Source organism: Pseudopodoces humilis, chromosome 5 (assembly GCF_049639895.1).
Source record: "Pseudopodoces humilis isolate 2021_Gansu_Grassland_sample_001 chromosome 5, ASM4963989v1, whole genome shotgun sequence".
NCBI lineage: Eukaryota > Metazoa > Chordata > Aves > Passeriformes > Paridae > Pseudopodoces > Pseudopodoces humilis.
This window is the reverse complement of record NC_142204.1, coordinates 17,377,595-17,403,081: the sequence shown is the minus strand read 5'-3', so window position 1 is coordinate 17,403,081 and position 25,487 is coordinate 17,377,595. Positions and strand designations below refer to the sequence as shown.

The 25,487-nt window shown below is 40.5% G+C and overlaps 2 protein-coding genes across 12 annotated transcripts in view; both read left to right on the top strand.

The window, feature by feature from the left end:
• The window catches only part of BICD1 (BICD cargo adaptor 1), a 166,730-nt gene extending 160,047 nt beyond the window's left edge, over positions 1 to 6,683 (top strand). For 6 of the 11 annotated variants that reach the window (XM_088055076.1, XM_088055075.1, XM_088055081.1 and 3 more), the window contains one exon: positions 981 to 6,683. In XM_088055076.1, the coding sequence (XP_087911202.1) occupies positions 981 to 1,147 (167 nt within the window). In that variant the 3' untranslated portion in view covers positions 1,148 to 6,683. The remainder of the gene's footprint in view (positions 1 to 980) is intronic. The other 5 variants (XM_088055083.1, XM_088055078.1, XM_014256862.2 and 2 more) reach the window with 3 other exon arrangements.
• A 9,481-nt stretch (positions 6,684 to 16,164) lies between these two features.
• The window catches only part of FGD4 (FYVE, RhoGEF and PH domain containing 4), a 104,296-nt gene continuing 94,973 nt past the window's right edge, over positions 16,165 to 25,487 (top strand). Inside the window, exon 1 of the mRNA XM_088054922.1 lies at positions 16,165 to 16,418. Coding sequence (XP_087911048.1) covers positions 16,205 to 16,418 — 214 coding nt within the window. The 5' untranslated portion in view covers positions 16,165 to 16,204. The remainder of the gene's footprint in view (positions 16,419 to 25,487) is intronic.

Sequence of the window (25,487 nt, the reverse complement as noted above, 5' to 3'; positions counted from 1 at the left end):
ACTGTTGAGCTTGGAATAACTTCAACACTGAACATTTGAAGCATTAGGGAAAAAAACTCTTCCCAGACACATTAAAGAACTGGGGTTTGTGGTATTTTTCTGGGGTTTTTTTCCCCCTTCTCTTTATAAATGACATTTTCTAGCTTTTTGTTTTATTATCTTGTTTTTCTACAGCTCTGCACCAAGAAGTGGGGGGTATTTGTGTTAGTTGCCCCTTTTCTTTGCTGCTACTCCAGCCCCTGTAAGGTGGTTCAAACCTCTCTGAACTATATGCCATTAATGCTATAAATGCACTCTAGAGTCTTAACAGGTGAATGCTGTTATCAGACAAATTGTACATGAAAAATAGTCAAATGACAGAAGAATATGACAGAATGAAAAGGATTCAAACAGCACAAAACCCCGAAGAAAACAAAACATAAGAAATCCCCATACTTCGGGAGTGTAAATTACAAAATATGTAATGATTAAGGGGCCTGATGAAGAAGGCTACTCTGTATTTGTACAAATGAACTCAGAAATAGGTCACATTCAAGTAAGACATGACATTTTCACAAAGCTAGGAAACCTGATTTCCAGCCTGGCACTGTCCTTCATTTCAAACAGTGAATCAGCTGCATATAGAAAATCTTTAATACTCATGTAAAGATGGCACCTGCATCTTGTCCTTCAAATTTGCTCCCTCATTTCACAGATGCATTTATTTCCTCCACAGTCTTTGTCGTCTCACATGCAAACAGCAATTGTGTATGGCAGCTGTGAAGTGGGATATCAGGGCCACCTCACAAATGCATCCAGGTGTCACTGACTTGCTGTGCTCTGAGGTTTTCTTTATGTACGCTGTGCATCTGAGGATATGGATTTAGAGACGAGGCTTCACCCCCTTTTAAAGCTCATTTCCAGCCCTGTACTATTTAGATGCTTGTAAAGAGTTTGCCTTGTATTTTAAGTGCTTTTTCTCTTTTCTTTTTAATTTTCAGTCCTAATGCTCTTCCAGAAGAGCAGCCACATTCCAGCTCTCAGTGTGCCCCTCTCAACTGTCTCTCTAAGCCTCCTCCTTAGCCCTAATCTTCATATGCAACGTAAGAGAAAATGCAGAGTGGAGCGCATGCAACAAAGGTTGGGGTTGTTCCCAGCAAGCGGGTAGACAATCCTGCCTTGTTGCTGCTTTGGCAAGTCTGGATTCATATCCCCTGCTCTGGCAACTGAGGGAAGGTTGAGAAGAAGAACACAAAGCACAGAGCCCAACCTATCAAGAAGACTTTTTATGGTTCCTCTGATTGTACTCAAACTGTGCTATCACAACTGAAGTGTAGTGAAATTTAACATCTCGACAACAATGTTCCTCCCAGCTGCTTGGCTTTACCTCTGAAACGACGAGAGACTTAAGCCAATGTTAAAAAAAATGTTATAAAAATCCTACCCTCACATCCTCTAAGTTCAGCCATAGGAACCAGTTCAAATTTCCTTTTGTCTTCAAGGGTGTGATATTTATTTCTTACTTTATTTGCACCAGAATTTTGTGTTTATAAAATGCAGTCTTTTTTTTTTTTTTTGTGAGAGTTGTATTTAACTAATTTTATTTTTTAAATCCAAGCAGAAATAGCTTCAGTGAAGAATGACTGTGTTAATATTAAAAAAAGGCTTGTTGCATTGGCCAGCATATGGCCAATTTTTATTGCACAAAAATGTTGGAAATGGGTTGAATTGGAATGTTAACAGTGACTGTATATTTTGCTGCTGCACTGATGTTGTTTATGCACTTGGTTTTTTAATTCCTACTACACTAGCTTCTGGTTTTGTTCTAGCTCTTCACTGAAAGATAATTATTAAGCCTAAGAAGGAGATGAAAGGATAATGTACTGATTTGTTTTCAGTTGTTTGCTCTCATTGTAATTATACTTCTCGCATCATGAATTGGTGCTGTTTTTTGGGATTACTTTCTATTTGGTATCTGAGAAAGAAAATCTAAAATAAGTAAAATGCTGTGTGCTAATTAAATGCTTTCTTTCCTCCCGCTCCCATATTCAGGATCCTAGCTCGAGGCCTTACCAGGAAAGGCTAATTTGAATGAGGAAGTCATGTGCATTTTGTGTGAAGTATTCTGTGGTGAAAGAACTCATGCAGGTAGGGTTGATGGTGTGGATCAAAGTCAGCAGGACTTTACTGTAGTGCATTTTTTCCTTGCCAAAAATCAACAGACACAGAACCTTAGCTCATGTCAGTTTATGACAAATACTCAGGTGATCAACACTACGCAGACTCTATCGCAACAGTGCACAGTGTTCCTAGTTAAAGATTCTTTCCTTTAAAAGCTGAGTAAGCCTGTTTTTCTCTTAAAAACAGTGATTTTCAGAACAAAATCAAGGATAGAGGAATTTATTTTGCACAGTACCTGGCAGCAAGACAAGTGGCTAAGCAGAGGGTTATGGTTCAGCATCTGTGGGTTTCCCGTCTGGTAGTCAGCTAAGCAAGTCTGCAGTGCTGCCTACTTGTTGGTAACTAGCAGGCTCCTTGTTTTCTTAGGTGGCCTTAATTTATTTACAGAAGAGAGGCTTAGATATTTCCATGTCTTTATATCTTCTCTGCAGCACATGTGTGACTGACAAGTGGGAACACAGTACAGCCTAAGGTATAGGGTAGCTGGGAAAAAGAAATTGCTTCATCTGTGGCTGGAGCAATTCTTTCAAATTCTGCCTGAGTCTGAGAAAATGAAGTCAGTTTTTTTTAGGGACAGTGCTTACCAAATGTTACAATACAGAAAACATCAGCAGAGGAAAGAATCGGTGACCACTCAGTGTGCCTAACAAATCATTATTACCATAGTACCAAGAACAAAGGTGCTGTAAATAGAAATATTTTATGTCATCAACAACGTCTGTCGTGTAACCTTGGCAAAGCAGCTGAGCTATTGTAACAAAACACTCAGAGATAGAGAAAATAGGAACAAACTGGTACCCAGTCCTGATCAGATCAGACAGATAACACTCGGCAGTGTTTTGAGTTTGGTTTCCATGGGGTTCACGTGATTCTTCTCATATACCTTTACATCACTATTCAGTATCATAATTGAACTGCCTGTTGTCTTGTCATAGAAAGCTCAAGTGAAACCTTGTTCAGCTCTATCATGATGTCTGACACTGAGTTTAGCTGCTATTTTGATTTTTTTTTTAAAATCCCACAGTATTTTGTCTGAGGCAAATTCAGCTTTCAGAAAGCATCTCCAGATTTCTGACCTTGTCTGACTGGTGTATGAATATCTGCATCCAACAAAGACAGCTACTGCATAGTGTTAATAAGAGAAGGAATTTGCATAGCACTTTGAATACAGTTACCACTGACTGCACTTGGAATAGTTTTTCCTATTTTCATATCCAAATCAAAGGCATTTTCCTAAACTTGAGTTAAGCAGTATTTCAATGAAATACATTTCCTTTCTATATAGATACAAATTTTTTGGGGGGGGAAAAAGGTATTAAGACAGTTTAGAAACATATGCATGTCCATGTGGATCAAGAGTTATGAAAGAACATTCAGTGGTATAGAAGTTGTGGCCCTGTTTTATAGAAATAAGTTTTTTTATTCTCTTAAGTTTAAAATTTTTAATTTCTAAGTTTTCAATTTACATTTTTTTATATGTAATAAAATGTAATTGTTGGAAATGTGAGAGAACTAGAAACAAACCAACTTCGATGTACAAATGGTTGTAGTCATTGCATTGTAAGTTGCAGAATTCTGTAGGTCCCTGGGACAACTTTTGTCAATTAACCAGTATAAAGTAAAATACGTACCTTGAACTTAAGATGAAAACCTCTTCTTTGTTATATATTGATTGATAACATAAAACTTTATGAGAGATTTTGTAGGAAATATTTACATTCAGATAAAACCAGAAACAAAAGCCTGGGTTTTTTAAGGATTGCAAAATATTACGTTTTGCCCATTTAAAATTAGCTTATGTTGTGTTGATATCTATTCTGATTTTTAATGATTAAGAAAAAAATTATTCATATATTTTTAATGGTTGAGTATACTTAGAATCACTATTATGTGTTTTACTCAGTAAAGAAGCAATTCAAATCCTGCTATGACTTCTGTGTCTGAAACACAGCTTTTATTCTCTATGATGGCCTTGAAATTTCTTTTGATTTGAAATAGCCTACTCAAAATAGGGTCATTTAGGTCAAAACAGGGGCATTTTGGTTTGGCTTGTGTTTTCTGATGTAGTGAAAAATTATTCCTTGTTCAGTGAAATGATCTGCTTGTGGAAATCCAGTTTATAGGAAATGTGTGAAGAAAAGAAGAAAAGGAAATAAATAGAAAAAAACCCAAATATAAAGGGAGAAAAAGATGAAAAATAAATTTTAAAATGTAATAGTATATTACAATATATTTTCTATCAGTCAGAACATATATGGAGGTTTTACAGAAAGAGGACATAACTGTTTTTCATGCTAATTGTATAGAATTTTCTGCCTTCTAAATGGAGGCAATAGTGTGATATTCTTTCTGATTGATCTGATTGACAGGTTGGCATCTCTGTGCTTTATCCACATTTTTACAGTAAATTAATGTAATCATAGCTATACAGCAGAGTTTGTAGAATTAAACTGTAATTAACGCTGCAAGTTTTAATGCCAAGTTGATTTTCAGTTTGCTTTTTATTTTTAAAACAATGACAAAGTTGTTTAAGCCATTTACCATATTAATGTGTGTACATAAAGGAGATTATGTTATGAAATATAACCTCACTTAAGAAATATGACCTCACCTATGAAGGCTGCTCACCATAATTATGTTGGAAATACTTAAGTAAGCTGTTAGTAAAATCTGATCCAGTCCTTATCCCACTGGGAATGACACCCACAGTCCAGGCCCTAATTTTGGTACCAACCTTATCATTTATCCTGCAATGCCAAAGTCAGTAGCTGTGCTGCCAGCTCCACTTAGAGCTGGATTGATCATCATCATCATCATAAGATATAGATTGCATCAGCCTTTCTGAGATCTGTTCCTTTCTTTGGCAGAAGATGCATATCCACTGAGGTTACAGTAAATTTCTTTCTTTTGTTCCTTGGAAATCTTTGTTTGAGAATGGCAGGGACTGATGTTTTACCTTTGAAGTATGATAATTGCCATAGTTACCTCTTTAAAAATTCCAGTCATCACTTTTTCTTCAGCTTTCCTTTGCTATGTGTGCAGTGAGTCTGAAATGGATATATACTATTCAGACATTTTTTAACCATTAAGGGGTTTTTTTTAGTGTAATTAAGTGGAAAAGAAAGAAAAAAGCAATTGCCTTTCGCCTTCAGGCACAAATACATCAAAATATGCAATGGAAAATGTGTGCATGACATTGTTAAGATCATGTTGTTTCTCCATATCCATTACTAAGCTAGAAAATTCTTATTTCTTGTGTGATATGCATATTCCTCTTGCTAGAAGGGCAAGACAACTATCACAGAGAGTCTGTATCTTTCATTTGGAGGCGCACAGCTTAAATCCTTATTGGTTTTTAATCTGTTTCCTGTGGAGTTCTTGAAAATCCCCTTTGTAAAATGTAATGGTAACCAAGTGACAAAAGGTAAAGGAAAAATCCAATATTTCATTACTGGAGTTAATGTGTGGGCAGACTCTGGGTGATAGAGCATTGTATTTCAAAAATGTCTTTCTACAAAGCTTTATATTTGTTTTGATTATCATGATCTGCTGTAAAGGGGTGGATAAGAGTGTATGTTTTTTCTCAGTGTTAGTAATCTGAGTTTTTATTGACTATGTGGTTAATTGATTTCAAAAATATCTTGAAAAATCAATAAACAGAAGCATTTGATGAAAGTTTCAAGTAGACTGGCTTGCTAGCTAGTTGGTATTTTAACAGCTATGAACAAGAAATAAGAGTAATCTAGCTTATTTTATTATTATTTCTCCTCTTCACAGATATGGCTGTGTGTGCTATGCCAGTGGTTAAATTAAGTCCATTTTATTACTTATTGCCCTTTTGATTTTCAGCCCTGTGGTTTGACTGTTAAAGGGTTAATTAACTTGATCCTTTGTAAACAATTAAAAAAAAAGAAAACTGATGTTTTGTGACTTTTGTAATCTATTGAATGTTTCCATTTGCATGATGTTCTGTATTTAATGAACCATACAGATTGCTGTGTTCCTTTCAAAAGAGTTTTAGCATTGGTGGAGTTGTGACAAACACAAATTTGTATACTGTATGTTTACTGCTGTAATAACTCAGCTACTCCTATGTTGAATTGACATTATGTTGTCCTGCCTTCTTGGGGTTAAATGATGAAGTGTTTCTAGGTGGTGAAGAATATAAAAATATGTATGTTCATTTGCTAAAGACTGAGTATCTGAAACTCTTCTTGTTGCTACTTTATGCTAAAAGCAAAAAAGTTAAATAATTCTTGTTTCCAAAAATGCATCGTTTATTTTTAAAATTGAAGTAATTCTCATGTTAACTTTTCCTTGTCCTTGTAGACAATCCTAGATTCATACCTTTTGAGGGATTCATAAAGTCTGTGCTTGTACATGTGTAATATGATCATGCAGTCAAATGGTTGGGAAAAAACACTCTACTGCTGAAGAAAATTAAAAGAAGCCAATATACTGATTCTTACGTCTTTATGTTCCAATCAAAATTACAGTGTAATGCATAACTGTTCCAGTGAATAAACTGGCCATTTTTGTTCATTTAACACAATTCTGTCTGGTCTACTTCTGTTTGCAACCATTTGCCGTGCTTCGCCTTGGCTTAGACTTTCACAATTATTTAGTTCTTGGAGATCAATGATTGTAAGTTTAAAATGTATCAAAGAGGAAATTTAGAAAGGAAATCAACATTAAAGGAAAAGGGAATCAGAACTAAGGCCAGGATCCTTCCTTTGTTTTCTGAGTTTGAGGCAGATACTAAAATACAGTTTCTCTATATAGTGTTTCCAGCAGATTTAAATGATCTCTGAAATGCTGCAACATCTGCATAAACTTTCAGCACAAGAATTCTCTGTAAGATGCAAATCTCCATCCTCAGGGGATGTAGATGCAAAAGAGCTGAAGTCAACATAAATTTGTCTTGGGAATGCTGTGCCATACCTGCTTTTTTACACTTAGAAGCATCCTTTTCTCTTGCAGAAGAGCAATGCTCTGAAAGCAAAGTGCTGAAAATCACCCCACACTGATCCAGGAGCTTGGCCCTGGCAGGAAGGTGGCTGCTGCAACTCCTCCAGTGAACCTTGCTGTTCACAGGGTCCCTGAAGGGTAAAAAATGTCCAGCTTTTGGAAGTGGGTCAGGAAGATTGTAGAGAAAGGATTACATCTCCAAGCCTGCTGTGACGTTTGACTCAATGAGACATCTGGGTTGGTTTTTTGGCTGGCTGGGGAGGTGCTTTGGATAGTAACACAAATTGTGCATGGTGACAGAAAAGGAGTCTGAGAGCTGTTATTTGTCTAGGTTCTTCCCACTTGGCTCTTTTCTTTCTTTTTCTCACCTAGCAGGGGTTGTTCTCCCATGTTATCTTTGCTCATTGCAGGAATGCCTTGGGCAACAGTGTTCCATGATCATTTAGCAGAAGGTGTGACTGCTAGAATTTTTCACACTGGGTACTCCTCTTTCTCAATTTTGAATTGAGAGTTTCTGTGATTTGAGAAAAAACAGACTTTGCTTTCAAAACATGGTGAAGAAGAGGTTTCACAGAGGGACTACCCCTTGTGGGAATGTTCTGATTTCAAAGGTGGTTTGAGAAACTTGTAACCCATATTGCTCCTTCCCCTTGCTCTGTGTCATCCCTTCAGCTGGTCCTGTGCAGGGCCCTGAGAGGAAATGATATAAGGTCACTGAAACAAAATGGGGGAAAAAACCCAACAAATTGAAAAAAACCCTCAATAGATGTAACTTGTGTTCCGAAGAAAATGTCTATGTAATTTCTGCCTTGGGAAGAACCATTACTCCATATTCTGGAGCAGGAGGTAACTTCTGACCATTGAACTGTTGGTTTTCTGCTATGTGTATGCCAGATTTTAATGGAAAAGATCCTGAAGGTAAAGTTTGCAGTGACTGTCACAGGAAGTCTTGGTTTTTGAATACCTCCCTTAATAAATCCTGCAGTTATACATAAAGAAACGCAGAGCACTTTCAGTTGTACCTAAAGGCAGCAGGAGCTGTGCTTTGACTCTCCTAACACTATAAAACACTAACAGGGCACTGGCAAGTGAGGTATGCAGGAAAAAAATTAATTTTGAACAATGTTGAAACCTAGGTTTCATTTGACCCATAATAAGAACAGAGATACTAATTATGAAGAGGGCTTGACAGCCACATCTTCTAGCAGCCTATGAATCACAAACATAGAAGATTTTATTTATAGAACAAGATAGAGAGGAAAGATGGAGCTAAAATAGATAGTCGTAATTATGTGCATCCTGGGAAAAATTATTTGGAATAAAGCCAGTTTTCATCGATTTGTTTATGGTAAAGGCACAGGCACAACCGCTTTCTTAGTAGAAAGTTTGAGTGACTGCCTGGATAGAAGAAGAAAGTCTTAACTTTGCACAAAAATAAGGCTCAGTGCTATAGTTGTCAATTCAGCAGAAGCTTAATAAACCAATAAAAAATATTGACCTTTGCAAGAAGGATTTTCTTTCCTTTTTGACTAGAGTGGTATATTAGAAAACACTTATTTCCTTCATTATTATTTATATATTCTCTTGTATCATAGTGGAAGTATCCAACTACAGGAATGTGATTTTTTGGCTGCTTTTAGAGAAAAAAAAAATTAATTTATTGTGATAGCAATTTATGACTGAGAAAATATTATTTGTAAGAAAGCTCTATATGGGGGGAGGGTGGGTGGGAAGAAGGACATTCATATCCCTTAAGTGAGTTATCAGGAAACTTTGGAAATAAATAATGAGACAGTTGTATCCATTTAAATTAATTCATAGGATTTCCTACCTGTGCAGGGTTTTCATATTTTTTAGCATTGATTATGTCTCTCAAGGAAATTGATTTTTGCTATTTGATGCTGTCATATTGGCTGAGGTATTAAAACTGAAGCTGTTATTCAGATTGGAAACATTATATGGAAAGTTACATTGAGTGCAGAGCTTCCTTGAAGAGCAAATTCTGAAGGCAGAGGATGTGAGCCCAATATTTGGTGACCAGTTTGTGATTCAATTTCAGCCTTGCAAACCATACATAACATTAGAACTTATAGAAACACAATACAAATACCAACAATCTCAAAGTCCTACACTACTTAAAAAGAAAATGCCTCTGTGAAGCCACCATGGCATTCAAAGGTTTTTATTATCTTGGACAAATGCAGAGTAACTCTTTTTATCTTTACAGCACTCTATGCATATTAATTCTTTCCCAAAACATCTTTGCAAATTGGGTGCTGTTATCTCTCACCTACAGACAGGCAAATTAAGAGTGTGTGATGGGAAAACATCAACACTCAATAAAGTGATTACATGTAATCCTTCACCTCTCCGCATACCTCGCCCTGCACACACTGAAATACCAAAGTGCTTTTAGATGTGAAGGTGAGTTGTTTACTCCATGTGGTATAGACATTGTCCCAGAACCTGCATTGCTCAAGTGCTGGAGTTGGTTCAGAGCTTGTTTCCTATTTCTGCAGTGCTTAGTATTAATAGAGCCTCACTATAAATAGCTGGAGTTTAACATCCTCTTGCTGGTTTTAATTTCTGTAGACCTATGCCCTCCTTCTGTCTGTCTGCCAGGCTTGTAACCAAAATGGCAATTTGACTCACCAGACACAAGACAAAAATAATGCCTGAACATGGGAAAACTTTTCTTTCCCCAACAATGATAGCTCAATAAAATACAGATGCTCTTATTCTGGTAGAGAATGTGAATTTCCTTTTCAGTGAGTACAACCCATTAAAAGGGTATTCAAAACCATTAATATAAATCTGTGACAAAACTCAAATGAAGATTCTGGAGGTTCTGAAGTTTCAAACCCCTCATCTGTGCATTTATGCTTAGTTTACCTCTGCTGAAATAAAAGCACATGGCACATTTCAGTTTGGAAAGGTACAGCTGTTTGCAGTGCATAAAGCTTGCATTTATATACACTATAAAGATTGTTTGAAGTACTATGTTCCAAAATTAGATAACAATAGATCTCTGGGGGTAAAAATAAGTTTTAAATATTATAAGTATTAATAGAATGTTATTTTTTGAGATTCAGGATAAAACAGCAAGTTTAAGTGGAATACGAGCAGCATTTATATCCTTTTCACAGTCATATAATAATGTTTCATCCCAGAAACATCCAAGGGAGTCTGTGGAATGCAGAACAGAATGGAGGAAAACAAGGGAGGAAAACTTAAAGAGGAGTCTGTAAATGCAGCAACAGCTTTGAAGTCTTTCTGTTTTAAGTCACTATAAATTATTAAGAAGCATGTTGAAACTCCTGTGCATGTACCATATGCCTTGTTAGAAGTAATACGAAGTACCTGACAGCTTGGTTTTTACAACAAGGAAAAAACCCCAAATTAAAGCAGTATTGCAATACTGGGACTGGTATATTTTCTTCCAGAGCTGGAAGTTATAATTAGACCTTTATTTTCACAACATGTTTTATCAACCATATGCTCTACCTGTGTTGATTTGTTAAGCAGAGAACCAAAACATTTTGCTTTACTGTTTAGGTAAGCACTCACAGAGGGACAATTGTTAATATTTAATGTATCCAGCACCTTAGCAGTACATGACTCTTCAAACAAAGCACCTTTCCTATGGAGACAGATGGAGGGAGTTGGGGTTGTTCAGCCTGGAGGAGAGAATGTTCCAAGGAAATCCTAGAGCATCTTCCCACTAAACCCCACTAAAGTGTCACAAATGACCACATCTTTTTAATTTATTTTTTTTTAATGTGGCTGTTGATTCTCATTACAGAATAAAAGATGAAATAGAAAAGTAGAACATTTTCTTGAGCATAGCTTCCTTTCTCTCTCCTTTCTGCTAACATGACCTTATGGAAGTTTGTTTTCACCTCTAGTTAGTGCAAATCAAAGCTAAAGCACTGTTGCTAAGGGTATCTAAATGACTGACATCAATTGGATAGCAAGACACATTTCATTAATCTGTGGTGATGATAATGAAGAATATTCTAACTTCTAAAAGCAATCAGGCTCTGTTAAATGCGTGCCGTTCTGCAAGACTTACCTGACAAAACTGATCAGAAGAAGCAATTACTCCCTTTAAGCAGCAATCCTTCAGTAAAACTAAGTAAAACTTCAGTAAAACTAAGGGATGTGTTTGATACCTTTATCTCCACGTATTTTCAGTAAAATATGAAAAGAATTTTCTTGCAGTAGACCAAATGCTTCTGTGCTGCAAAAAGAGGGGTGAGACAAAAAAAATTACCAACAAGGCAATAAGCAGCAGGGATGTTTCTTCCTTTAATTATCATACTGCTGTTCTTGCAAAGCTACATGTTAGCTCCCATCTGTGTGACAGAGGGAGAAACCCTGGCTCTAGGGGGATATAAGTAGGATTCTTTATGACAGTAGCTGGAAGTGGACAAAACCTGCTGCTGGAAAGTCCCGATCATTACCTTCAGTGGGGCCCAAAACGACAACAGGGAGAAAGAGATTAAACACAATATTGTTCCCTCTTACACAGTCAAGCAAGGCAGAACAGAGATTTATGTTATGTTATGTTATGTTATGTTATGTTATGTTATGTTATGTTATGTTATGTTATGTTACATTGCGTTACGTTACGTTACATTACATTACGTTACATTATATTATATTATATTATATTATATTATATTATATTATATTATATTATATTATATTATGTTATATTCATTGTTTGGATGAAAGAAGCCTGCCATGGATTTTCTTCTGAGGGCTGTCTACCCATCCAGTTTTGTTCCAGCAGTTAATACTCGGGATTTGTCTGACCTCTCTCAGATTGCTTGTCATGGGTCACTTCTGATGTTTGACTCCAATTCCTGCTGTTGACCCTGCAGCTCCTTCCTAAGATATGGCAGTAAGTAACAAAATAGCCCAAGTGCATTTTTGGTGGAAACCAGCATAATGCCACACGCCGAGTCTCCCCACGCTGCTCTGACACACACACTGGGTGCTGTGCAGGGAACACGCACCAGGCCCAAGTCCCTCTCCTCTTTGTAAGCCACTCCCCAGGCTAAGAAGCAGAGCCTGCAGCCTCAGGCTGAAAGACACATTTATATCTTTGAGTGCTGTGTTTGCCTGCATCACAGTTTGAGTGAGATTGAGTATTTGCCTCAAATTCACTTGCTTAGTCTGTGCATCAGTTTCACACACTGCAGTGGCTTTGTGCATTGTAGCTGCTGCTGCTGCTGCTGCTGCTATTGGAAGAGACTTTTCATCTGGAATGTGCATGAGGGTCTGAGATGAGTGAAATTCTTCTCTAATTAGTATCCTCCTCAATCTTTTGCTCTACCGGTTCTTGCTCTTCATTATACTTCCCTGCTGGCAGAACTGGTTTGTGGTTTAAATGCAGTTCACAGAATATTCAAACTGATGAGTTATACAGTGACTTAGGCAGGACTTGGGTTGATTATTATTATGTATTTAATATGAGTTTTCTGTATTATAGCCTACATTCTAATTCAGTTTTTATTTGGAGGTTCATACTTAACAGAAAGGCAGCTTTGTTTCTCAGAACACTGAGAAGGTACTGTCTATCAGTTCAAAATAAACTATAAACAAGTTGATGTTTTTAATGTTTAGAAAGTTTTATAAATGTTATAGTGTTAGGTGCTGAGTTAATGCATCTTCTTTCTCAGGGTCCTGTGGATTAATGCTCCAAAAATATGTTACTACAGAGATTTTCTGTGCACAGGATAGAGCACTCAGAGAAATCAAAGCTAGATGCTATCAACTGAATCATGGAACAGATTTATAGTGCAACTATGGAGACAGTAAGGTTAAATTCCAGCAGAAATGAAGAATCTTGACCAATGGCAACAACAGAAATGGAATTTCTGTAGAAATTTTAACCAACTGAAGGAGCTAGTTAAAATCAAGTCTCCTGAAGGTTGCTTCCATTAGTAAAAGATTAATCCAAAGAGGTTTACTGGAGGAACAATGGTTTACATGCAGAGTGATGTTTTTGTTTTCTTACAAACTAAACAAAGATTGCCTATAAAGTCCTATTTCCCCGAATGCTGTGGGTCTCCAGCAGCACAAGATGAATGCTTCCCAAGACTTCCACACACCAGAAGCACTCTCTCAACTTTTTCTTGAGGCTGTCTTGCCTGCTGTCCTTGCTCTCCTCCACCTCCATGTGCATCTGCAGGGTTCCTGTTGTTCCTCCCACATGCAAATAAGGTAGAGTTAATTCAAGTGTCCACCACTGCATTTCTCACCACTCCCACAAAAGCCTTGGAGCTGGATGCCCCAGCTCTTGCCCAGGCTGGGCTGGCTGTGGCTTGCTGGTGCCCAGGCACCTGAGGGGTGTGTAACTCCTGCACTTTTCCTGGGGTGGGACATGTGCTGCAAGGATCTTTGCCAAGAAGTGCCATTTTCTGACCTTAATATATTTTAAGTAGCATTGGCAGTACTGTCTACATGTAAGCTTATTTTTCTGTTCTCAAATCCCTTCTTCAGTTATTACACTGATCTTTTAATCATTTAGGGTGATGTTTTCCAAGATAATGCCTATCTCTGATTGACCTTTTATACTTAAATTGCTTTTCCTTTTGCTGACGTTGCCAAAGGACTCTCTGTGCCCGGAGATGGAGAACAACAGGGACAGAGGGTGTACAGAAAAGGAGGAAGGTCATGCCAAAAGGAGTGGAAGTGTTTTACCCTGTCAAAGCAGGCAGAACAGAGCAGCTGCTGGTGTACAGCAGCTCAGAGCCAGCTTGAACCAGCTGCTCCAGGTCTGTGTGTAACTAATTGAAAAGAAGAGAGACAGTAAGTTATTCTGGGAACCCTGCACCATGCTGCAGCGTACAAATGCTCTGCAATTACTGGGAGTTTACTGTCTGCCTGGATTTCTTCTATCACAGGCTGTCACCTCACCGCTTGAAATATATCAGTGTGCTTCAGGGGGATTTTCTCAAGAAAAGGAGCTTTTGTGGCCAGTTTTCCAATTCCACCATGTTGACATGAGTCTCTTTTCTGAGGTGACCTTTATTTTCCAGAGTGACACTGTAGTAAGTTACCACTCACTGATAACATTGCAGAGATCAAAATTAGCACAGTTCCTACCATTCAGTTAAGATTTGTAGGGTGTGTTTGCCCTTGCTTCCTTAGCTGCTCTCCTTCCAGGAGCAAAGCTCTGTGTTTAAAGAGGTAAGTACAAAGTTCAGTAATAAGTGATATATGCATGTCTATATGCCCAGCCCTAGTCTGGTGACTGAGTCAGGACATAAATCAGTCTTCTGTCTCTGAGTCACTGCTTTATTTTGTATGTTTACAAAAGTCAAACCTCATGTTTGCAATTGCAAGCAGACAAAAAATGATCCAGGAGGTGATCTGGCCGCTTCATTTTTATTGGGAACTGAAGGGGTTGGCTGTAAGATATCTAGCCTCTTCTGGCAGAGAATGATTACAGAGGCCAAAAGAGTGAGATCATTGGCACATGGTGGCAGATGGCCCAGCTGCACCAGTTCTTCCTCCCCACTCACTGCTGACACTGAAAGTGGAAGATCCACTCCTTTGGCTTCTGCCTCGTGATCCTTCACTACTGCATGTGTGGTATGGAAAGAAGCACGTCATCCTCTCTCTCCTTCCAGGGGTCAGACACTGCTGGTGCTTCACATGGGTGGTCCCCTGACATCAGCAGGTGTGGTTGCTGTTCTGCATGCCAAGGAAGCCTCCTGGAAGACTCAGCAGGATCCTCACCCTGTAGCACAGGACTTGGGAGGAAGCTGATGCCCCATCTCTGGTTCCCCCCTGCAGATGTGGCTGTGCTGTATGCATGGCTCTGTGGGTGCTGACAAAAGGTATCCTTGTCCCTTGGGAGTCAAGGAAGTTGTGAAGTCAGCAGCTTGCCTGAGCAGTCCATAAAATCCCATTTTGGAATATGTAAAAGCCTAAGAGTGGCTGTATGTGTCAAATGAAAGGTCTTGCCTGCCCACTTCCCATCTCTGACAGTGGTCAAAAAGAGATATAACAGCAGGGTAAGTACAGAGGGTGCTTCTCCAGAATGTTCTCCCAAGCCCCAGCAATTCATGTGCTTCCTGGCAAAGGTTGTGTTGGACCATTGCCAAAGGAACGCCATCCCTGGAGTGTGGCTCACTGCACTCCTCTTTTGGGAGGAAATCCTGCAACTACTGCTGATGGCAAATGAGGCAACATGTTCCAAAACAGAAGGCCACCTTTAGGGAAGTCCTAAAACCTTGGGTTTGCAAAGGCGAGGAAATCCCTGTGTAGTAGGAGCACTGCTTCTCAACTGGTTCGCCACAAACTGCACCGCATCAAGCTCCCTGGCAGACTTCAAAGCTCTTAAGAGACAGCTCTCACAATGGCACAGGTGGAGATGTTCTTCTGAACACTGTGTTTTGGTTAACCAGGTAAACAGGTGCTTTCAGACACTGCTGCTGTAGAAGTGATTGTAATCTCAAAGCATTACAGCCTGCTGATTGCCTTTCCCATTGATGAAAATGTAGAGACTTTGGCAAAGAGGCAAGAGTTTTGGCCTGGATGGAACTATTATTGATGAAAGTATTGCAGCTCCATCCCTGGCATCAAAACTCACTTTTAAGTACTGGAACTCAGAGATGCCTTTGAGAATGTTCTCGTCAGACACGGGGGACTGCGTTACGGCCAGCTGGTTTGATGTTCGCTGGCAGTCCGACAGCAGCTGGCCTCCCCCGGCAGGGCAGGCATTGCGGAGGTGAGCAGGGGGAGAGCGCGGCCGCCCACGGGAACGGGAAGGGGAACGGGAAGGGGAACGGGCCCGGGGTTTCCCGGCGAGGCTCCGGGAGGAAGCAGAGCAGGTGCGGTGCCCGCGGGGGGAACCCGCTCCGTGGGCGCCCGGCTCGGAGAAAGTCTCCGCGCATCCCCGGGCAGGGCCGGGCCGAGCCGGGCCGGGAGCGGAGGGCCGTGCCTCGCCGTGCCGGCGGGGAACCCCGCCCGGGGCAGGTGGCGAGGGCAGGGCTGCGGGAGGCGGTGTCCGGCCAGCTGCCGGCGAGGGTGAGGTGAGGCGGCAGGTGAGGGCCGAGCGATGCAGGCGGGCGGCGAGGGAGGCGCTGCCCTCGGGGCAGTGCGGGGGACCCTGCGGAACCCCCGGCCTCTCCCCCCATCCGCCTTTCTCCGTTTCTCCGCCGCCCCGAGGATGAGCGGAGCCGAGGGCGCACGCTTCAGGAGGGTGGCGATCCGCAGGAAATCCAGCGCCGCTCCCGGTGCCGGCGGAGCAGCACCCGGCAGCACGGCCGCAGGTAACCCCGCAGGTAACCCCGCAGGTCATTCCCCCGGTAACCCCCCGGTAAGCCCGCAGGTAACCCCCGGTAGCCCCCCGCTAACAGCACAGGTAACCCCCCGGAAGCCCCCCGGTAAGCCCCGGTAATCCCGCAGCGCTGCCGGGCCAGCGGCGCTGTGGCCGCGGCTGGGGGCGGGCTGGCTCCCGAGCAGAAGGCGCTGCTCACCTGCCGGAGCCGGGGCAGGTTCTCCGGGGGAACTCCGGCCGTGCGGGGCTTGGGGCCGCTGCTCGCAGGGGCTGAACTCGGGGGCTTATGGGGAGAAACCCCTCAGCGCCCTCGGAGCTCCTACCTTCAGCACGAATGTACTCAAGTTGTACTTTTTATTCATCTCCGTGTTTGTTACATTGTTATATGTTAGAATGTTATATGTTTTTATATCTAAGACTTTTGTGCTGGTAGTTCTTAGGACGGCAGGAAAGCAATGTTCCTCCTCTCACAGATCGTGTCACCTGCCCCTCCCCGGTGCCTCTCTCTTTTCCCCCTTCAGCGGCAACCTGTGCTAGACTTGTTTGACACGTTACACTTCAGAAGGCAGCTACATAATGTTGAAAGGGACAGTCAGACTCTGGCAGGTTACCTGTGTTACCTTGGCCACCCTGAAGAAGTACAGTCATAAAATCTGGACTTCAGAAGGTTGTCCTTTATCAGCAAGTGAACGCACATGCCCATGTTTCCAGGTCTGAGCTGTGTGATGTGACAGCAAGTGCGATGTGCTGTGTGTGCAATGTGCTGTCCTCATGCTTGTGGTGCCACGGCACCTTGGTTTTATGGGGGTGAAATAAAGCTTGAAATCTCTGCCATATGGTTGTTATGATGTTGGGAATTATGACACGTCAAATACTTAGGACGGGGTATTTTGCTTTGGGACAGTCCATGACTTCCTGAGCAAGAGCCCTGCTTAATTTAACAATGAGTACGCACAGAGAAGAACAGACTATCACAATGATGTTCACAGGATCCTTTCTTTTAGATTTAATGTGTAGCGACTTTGGATTTGCTCATGAAACCACAATATTTTATTGGTGGTGGGATATTTTTTCCCCCCGAGGCTTTATGTGTTTGTTTGCATTGGGAAAGAGAAATTGGTAATTGTGTTTGCAGCATGTAGACTTGGATTTTTAATCTCCTCAAACAGAGGTATACTTACAACCAGGACTCTGTGTTTCCTGTTAGTTTGTAATTTAGTTTGTTTAGTCTTCTGCAGTTGCTCTCTGTTACCTTAGACTCCTGGGTAGTGTATTTATACTCATCTACAATCTATTTATTGCCACTCTTTTCATCTGTGCTCACACTAGCTCCACCAGGTGACTTATTTACTGAACATTTGTGCAAGATGCAGCCTTTCAGTGTGACCACTCTTGCTGGCTTTTGGGTTGCAGAAAGGTTGTGAGGTCCACGACAGAAGCAATATCCTCCTAGTCAAGTATGCCTGCTCTGCAATAACCAAACTCACAGTAGATTCTTGTATTGTGACTTCCAGGTATGAAAACCTCACAAATTAAGATAAGGAAATGAATTCCAAATATGTGGGAAATAAAAGGGAGATTTTGTGATGATTTCTCTATATAAGTGCATATAAAGCCTCTCTTTTTTTTTTCCCATTCATAATCCAATTCTCCTGGAAGATGAGATGAAGAAGCCTTCTGAACATGACTTCTATTCTCAAAGTGGAACTTTGGCACCCTGTCTGCTCTTCCTGTTGCAGAAGCTGCTGGAGCAAGTGTTCCAGCATCCTATAAACCCAGGACAGCTTTGTAGCTCTCGGTAGTCAGAATGTGACTGCACTTGCTTCTGTGGCTGACAAAAGCTCACCAGACTGCCTAGATTCTGCAATAAAATTAATTCACAGTTGCAACACAAAGCTAGATGTGTTCTTTCTTCTATTAAAAAAAAAAAGAAAGGCAGGTGTTTAGGCTTCTCTGGCTTATAAAATACTAACTGGATCTGAAAAGGGTTTTGAAATGCAGTACTCTGCCTGTGACCTGCTTGAAAATCTTACAGGAAAGGAGTTAGTGTAGCCCATCTCCAATGCTTGTCTATGCCAAATGTTGTGCAATATGAGAGTTACTGACATTACTGCCTGGGGGACAGTACTCAGGCAATTGTCTTAGATCTGTATCTGGAAAGGAACTGAGAAAGTAAATCTGTTTTATGAGCTGTAAATGCATTTGAAACAATTCTGGATAATGCATATGGGAAGCATATCAGAACTCTTCTCAAACTAGTAAATTGTGCGTTAATTAGTGCAAAGACATAATAAAGACTATTGTTAATTCCTGTGCACTCAATAGTTGCCTCACAGCTTTTGACACTGGGCTGATGAAGGAGGGAATGTTGCAACTTTATGTGCTGGGAGGCAGAAGATCAAGGAGTGTTTCCATTCTTGTTGCTCAAAAACATTTCTGGTGCTGAGATAAGCTACTGAAGCTTTCTCTTACAGCATCAGCCTTCTGTTGTGCACTGCAAAGTTTCTGATATGTAACAGAAAAATCTTTCTGCTCTTCCTCATACTATAGCCCAAATTCACCTTCATTGTCATGTGCAAAGTGGCAATTTATATTTTATTAACCTGTGAGTCTGAAAAAGCTTGGTGTGTTTAACTGCCTACAGACAAAGCAAAATTTATCTCTCATTAGAAGCTGACTTTTAAAAGTTTAGACAAAAGAGTACTTGAATCTTCAGAGATACTTTGAAATGGATGGAAAATGTCAAACCTGGTATCTGGAGAGGGTTTAGAGAAGGGTGTTGTGAGGGGTAACGCGATTAACAATCTGTTTTTGAAGAGAATAACTGTTGTGGACTTGGTGTCTTTTTTTCCCTGCTAAATTAGAATTCAGAGTTTGTGCGACTTGAGTGAATCTTTACTTCCGATGTGTGTGTGCATGTTAACTCAAAATTAGCTCCCTCCTGGAGACAGGTCTAGGCCACAACTTGCTTGATCAGCACTTTGAGAAGCCAAGAGCTCTGCGAGGTGTGAATGTGGCACCACTTCCATTCCACTGAGGATCGAGCTGCCCTTGGAGCTTCTACCCCCACTTAGCCGACTTAATTAAGGCATGAAGCCACCACTCAGAGCACAGGGACACAGTAACTCACTCTCACAGCAAGAAATAGCTTGCTGCTGTCATCAGCACAGTCGCCTCTGGCCTCGCTGCACATAAACTAGATTAACTTCTGTGGCATTCAACTCTCGCACCACTTCCCCGGCTTTGTGCACTGGAATGCAGATTTTCACCCTCTCTGGAAAGTTTTCCTCTGACCACCGACTTCTAAATGTCCATCTGCTGGCGCTGTGCTGTCTGTTGGCAGTCTCAGACATTGCAGATGCCTCGTGGGGAGCTGAGGTAATTTGAATTCAGGACAGCGTTCACTGCAGCAAGGTGTCTTCTAACACTGACAGGAAAAAAAATAGTTCCCCGCTGCTGCTGTTGTATCTCTGCCTGTAAACAGGTATGAAACGATGGGATTATGTTCAAGAAACTCCAGTAACCTTTTGGGTTTCCACCTTGCAGTAGGAGATAACTAAATGAGACACTAATAGCATGCTGCTCCAGTCTTTGAAAAATGTCTTTGTTGTTTATTTTTTAAATGCTAGAAGGACAACTGTGGCCTGCCTGACAGCTTCTCTTTGTTGTTTTACCTTTGAAAATACAGTAATGAACATTGGGTTTTTATTCTTCTTGTTCCTGGCTTTGCATAACCTGCTGCATTTTGTTGACTGGTCTACAGTGATTGAAAATTTGCTATACAGTGTGTTCAGGAAAGACCTATGCAATCATTAGGGCAAATCTTAGCAGAGATTTGCATCTCTAGGTGCATTAGAGACCACTGACAAAGAAAAATAGCTGCTTTACAAGCCTTCCTGGGGATTGGAGCCTTTCTGAGGTTTTTCTAAAGTTGAGCTTTATCAAGGAGTGTTGATACTTTAAAATGTTGAGAAAGGAAGGTGAAGATAAGGAAACTGCTTTCAAATATTTCTCTTCCTTCAAAAATGAGGGGAAGTAAAGCAGAACAAATTGCTTTATGCAGAACTTGCATGAAAATACGTTTTCCTCTCATTAGAGAGTTTCCTGTTTCTGTGGGCCAAATTAATCACCGCTGCCCCTTATTGAAGCAAACGTGGGGAAGTGCCAAGAAATGGAACTTTGCTTTTACCATTTCTCCCCCCACTTCTCATCCAACATTCAGGATCAAAAAAAATCCCCTCAAAGCCAGTAAATGTAGTGTTCAGTTCATACACTATCCAGTCATGTCTGTATGTCCTTTGGGTTGGCTTGAGGTTCCATTTAACTCTTGTCTGACAATGTCTATTTTACCCCATAATTCTCGTTGGCCTTATAATATTGACTTCCTGGTGATCTCGATGTTGATTTCCTAAAATAAATTAAAATTTGTATTCATTGATGGCCTTTTAAGTGACAATACACAAAAGATTTCAAAGGAGAGTTGCAATTTGACATGGGTTTGCTGGAAACTGTCCACTCCTTGCTCTAGAGGCTTCTTTTAAATATAGCCTGAGAGGCCAAAATCACTTTGGTTCTGGTAAGTACCATTGCTGAAATGCTTCTAGGCATTGCTGAAACTGGGAAAGTAATAATTTGCACAGTACAAACAAAATTAGTTTGTTGTACAGAATCATAGAGCTGGTTTCTTTTGTAGACAAATTAATGAATGTGGTTGGGAGATCTCCAGATTGGAAAGGAGAGCTTGTTCAAGGAATGTGTTACATTTGGGTAACAAGTAAAATCAAATATTGACCAAGGAAGCTGTTAATAAATAAAAAAATAAAAAACAAATAATAACTGTGATTTGCCTTTGACAAGTATTTTGTTCCTTTTTCTGTCAGCACCCATAATGCTTAAAACTGCGGTTATCAGACTTTTCCCCCACTACTGAAGTCCCAGTTAGGGACTATCTCATCTCCCAGCATTCCAGTCAAAATCCTATTCATAGCTGGGCAGTACTTGGCACTGTTTGTCAGTATGTCTTGGGTTCAGTGAGATCTATGATACAGCCCTCCAGCTGCAGTGTTTTGCACTGCTGTGTCTTAAAGCAGTGTTATGCATTTGATATATAAGTTGTCTTCCCAGGATGGGGGGTTTGTCAGAGGAAAAGGAAAAATAAGAAGCAAGGAGTTATTTTAAAATGAGACACTTGTGGGCTTTTTCCTCTAGTTCTCTTAATATTGGGTAGACTTCCTTCAAAAAATTTCTGTCAATTCAATATTTTAATCAAATTACTGACTGTGAATTTTGTAGCTGGAACTCTATTTCTGTGAGAGGAGAAAATGGCTTTCTATTCCAGAATGGGATACTATGTATATTAACTGTCCTGAATATAAGGTGATCCAGGATGAATATTTACACTTAGATGATCAGAATGATCCTTTTCATCTTGTTAAATCTGTGAATAAACTTTGCCTCCAGCTATTGATGGTCAAAACATTTTAATCAAATGCGTAGCAGTGGGCAGCTCGATGTAATCAGGCCATTGTCAACAAGCTCCTGTACTCGTGACAAAGGGACGGAGAACTCTGCTTAGGGAGAGTATCCCCAGAGCACCAGGTTGTGTAAATAACCTGAGCACAAAGGAGGAAATGGAAAGAGGCATTTTTAGTGGTTCCTTCAGCTAGATGCCTTGGAAATAGCATTTTAACAGAGATAAGCCTTTAGCAGAAGAAAAGTCTTTTGAAGTAAATGTAGGGAAGGGAGGATGTGGTTCTGTTGAAATGTTGGCAAGCCATGTAGAAGTCAGCTGTGGTTCCAGGGTACAGATACACAGCAGTAAAGTGATAACAGAACGTATGGAGAATTGAGTAAAAGCAGGAGAGAAGGAAAATTTCTGCTACAGTAGCCTGCAAATCTAGACATGTAAAGAAATGCATTTCTAATGAGTTTCAGAGCAATTTGACACCTCTGATTGCACTGAAACTCAGTAAAATGGAGCATAAAATGTGTTAAAATTAGAGGGAGAAGACACTGAGTGGAAGGTAGGACAGAGCAATGAAACAGCATTCATAGCATTCATTATAAGTATTAATGCTAAGTATGTCAGATGTTAATGTGAAACAAGTTAAGTAGCCTGGAAAGAAGGAAAAATGTGGTGGCACTGTAGTGTGACATGTGCAATTCTGTGATCTATTAATGACTTCTGAACAAATGCCTTGCAGCACAGGCGATAATGTAGCTTGGAGGTGTAGCCTTCCCCTCACTCTCACCCAGATGCTGGTGTGGCCAGAATTAGATGAGGCTAGGAGAGAAACAATGGTGAACAGTGATTAAAAATCACGGCCTGGTTCAGTGGCTGAATTTCTTCTGGCCCTTTCAAGGGTTTGGCTTTTTATTAGCTGGGTGCGTGATGTTTCCGTGCCGGGCTCTTGGCTCTGCTGGTCACCACTGGGGACTTTGTGGTGCTTGAGAAGCAGAAGTCAACTGAGAAGTTTCCAACTGCATCTTCTGTTTCTGTGAAGTACGAGAGGCCTCAGCCTGCAAAACTTGAGAGCAGATTTCCCCTGCCCATTCCTGGTGGCTTCTCAAGGTAGAAGATGTAGGGATAGGGCGCAGAACTCCCTGGCACTGCCTCTGCTTCTGGCTGAGCACCCTGACCTGGCCACTTGCTGCTCCTTGTGGGGACTGCCCAGTCTTTGAGCTCCAGCTAGAAAGCTGGGCTAGGGTGACTTCTTATTTATTTACTTGAGGCTTCACCTTCCTGGTGGGCTGAGACATTTGGCTGCTTAAGCTCAGGAGCCTGTCATATGCCACACAACTCTCTTGAACGCTGTAGTATTGCTGGCTCACAGGAGAGAAGGCTCCTAGTTTCACTTCTACCGTGGAACAGGTATTCTAAATCAGACATCAAAGTCAGTGTCTACAGCAGACTTAAAATCTCCAAGCTCCATAAATTCCCTGAACTGTAAAATTGTAAAAGCAAATAATATTTGAAGGCATGTTGCTTTTGAAGTATTTTGTATCACAAGGGCTTAATGACAACTTGTTGCAATGAGTTATTAAAATCTTTTTCCTCTTTGCCATCTCTTGCCACCATTCACTATCTTGTGATAATTCACTTCCTTAATTGAATACTAGTATATATGTATTATTTATATTGCATATAATAAATACAATCTATTATTGCAATATATTACTGTATATTGTAATATACAGTAGCTGAGTTAGGAAATTAAACTTACTGGCTAAGTAAGTCTCTCTTCAGAATCGGTGAGTTAAGAATCAAAGCAAAGTCACTGGTACAGAAAAAGTCAATTGTTTTTGACAGAATTGAAGTTTTTCTCAGTTTTATGCAATTATACTGCTATCAGCCTTTTCTTCAACTGGCTCTTGCCAAAATGTCCCTGTCTTAATACAAACATACTGTACATTCCTTTTTATTCGGTCTGGCACTAACTCTCCTTATTAAGTGGTTGCATTTCACCTCTGGGGGTAGAATCCTTTTGTACTTCAATTATTCTCCTATGGATTAGCAGTTCTAGAGCATTCAAGAAAGTTATGTGGGATGAGACACCTGGGGATGGCTTTCAAAAGCCTGAAAAATCTTAATTCTTAAAAGAGGCCTTTCATTTCTTTTTTTTTAAAAAAAAAGCTTGGAAATTATTGTGCAAAATGTGGTTCTAGTGAAGACTTTGCAAAACGTCTGATTTTTATGGTATGTACAATGAAATCAGAATTACTATCAGTGCATAAAATTATTCAGCATTTGTGTTTTGGCTTATTTTTATTCTAAATATAGAGCAGTGTGAATTTTATTAAGATGTACTTTAAACTTGGGAGCAAGTTGCATCAATTTACTGCTAAAAACCATTGTCCATTTTGGAAAGCAGAGTGGTTGTAGTGCAGCAGCTTAACTTGACCAGGTTCTGGTAATCTGAGCTGAGTGTTGCGCTGTAATTACCTCTGTGTGCTCTTGAGTTATGTGTGATAATACAGTAAAGCAGTGTTCTTCATGAGTTATTAATCTCTAACTGATCCAGGGGACAAACAAGCTCACCAGACCTGCAGGTGAAGGGCACTCCTTCAGCCTGACAAGGTAGGTGAGGCAGCAGGGGGTGATTGCCGTGGCTTTTGTGTTTGTGGAGGGTATGGTGGGGTTGTTGTATTTGTCCAAACCCAAGAGGTGGGTTGTGCACCATGATTTTTTTACATCCTTTCCCTGTCCTGCATAGGGGGTGTCTTTAGAACAACATTCCTGCCATACAGTCAAGGGTGAGAGAAATGCCCAGCTGCTGTGCCTAGCCAGCAGGAGATCTGGCTTGTGCTGGTGAGGGCTGCCCTTGGTCTTCAGCGTAGAGAATTTCCTCTTCAACTGTTCAATTCATTTATTTCCTGTGTAAGGGCTGCTTGTGCATGGCATATACGAAAAGCTTTTTGTTTATAGAAATGAGAACAATATTAACATTGTGTGTGTTAATAAGGAATTTAAAGGAACTTCAAAACCCAAGTGAGTTACCTCTTCAAAGGATTTTCATGGAGTTTAAACAAACAAGTGTCCGTTCATCATAACTGTGGGGAATTATTGCTTCCTGGTTTTAACAACTCTTACCTTTTAACACCATTATGGTTGCTTTTCTCAGGTGGCCAATGCCAACTGAACAGTTCACTAGTTTTTTATGGGGTTTTTCAGGGCTGTTGTCACCAATTGCAGTTGAGCTGCTGGAGAAAAGTAGGCTTACCATTTTAAAACCTAATACCAGGGTGTTGTAACGTGGTGTGCATCATGTACCTTATCCCTGTGAATATTGTGCCCTCTTTGCTAGGTCCCAAATGCCACTTAGGTCTTGTATGGGGCTGCATCCTGATTAAAAATGAATCTTAACTGAGTTTTGTGCCTCATGTAGCTTACAGAAAATGTTGAGATAACACAGTGGTAGGTTCTACATGAAAAAGAGATCAAGTAGTTTCACCATGCATGTCTTATGACTTGCTGATTTAAAGGCTTACATCATTTAGAAAATAGGAATGTTTTAGGGGTGTTGCATGCATCTCAAACTCTCACATTATTTTTTTCCCCCCC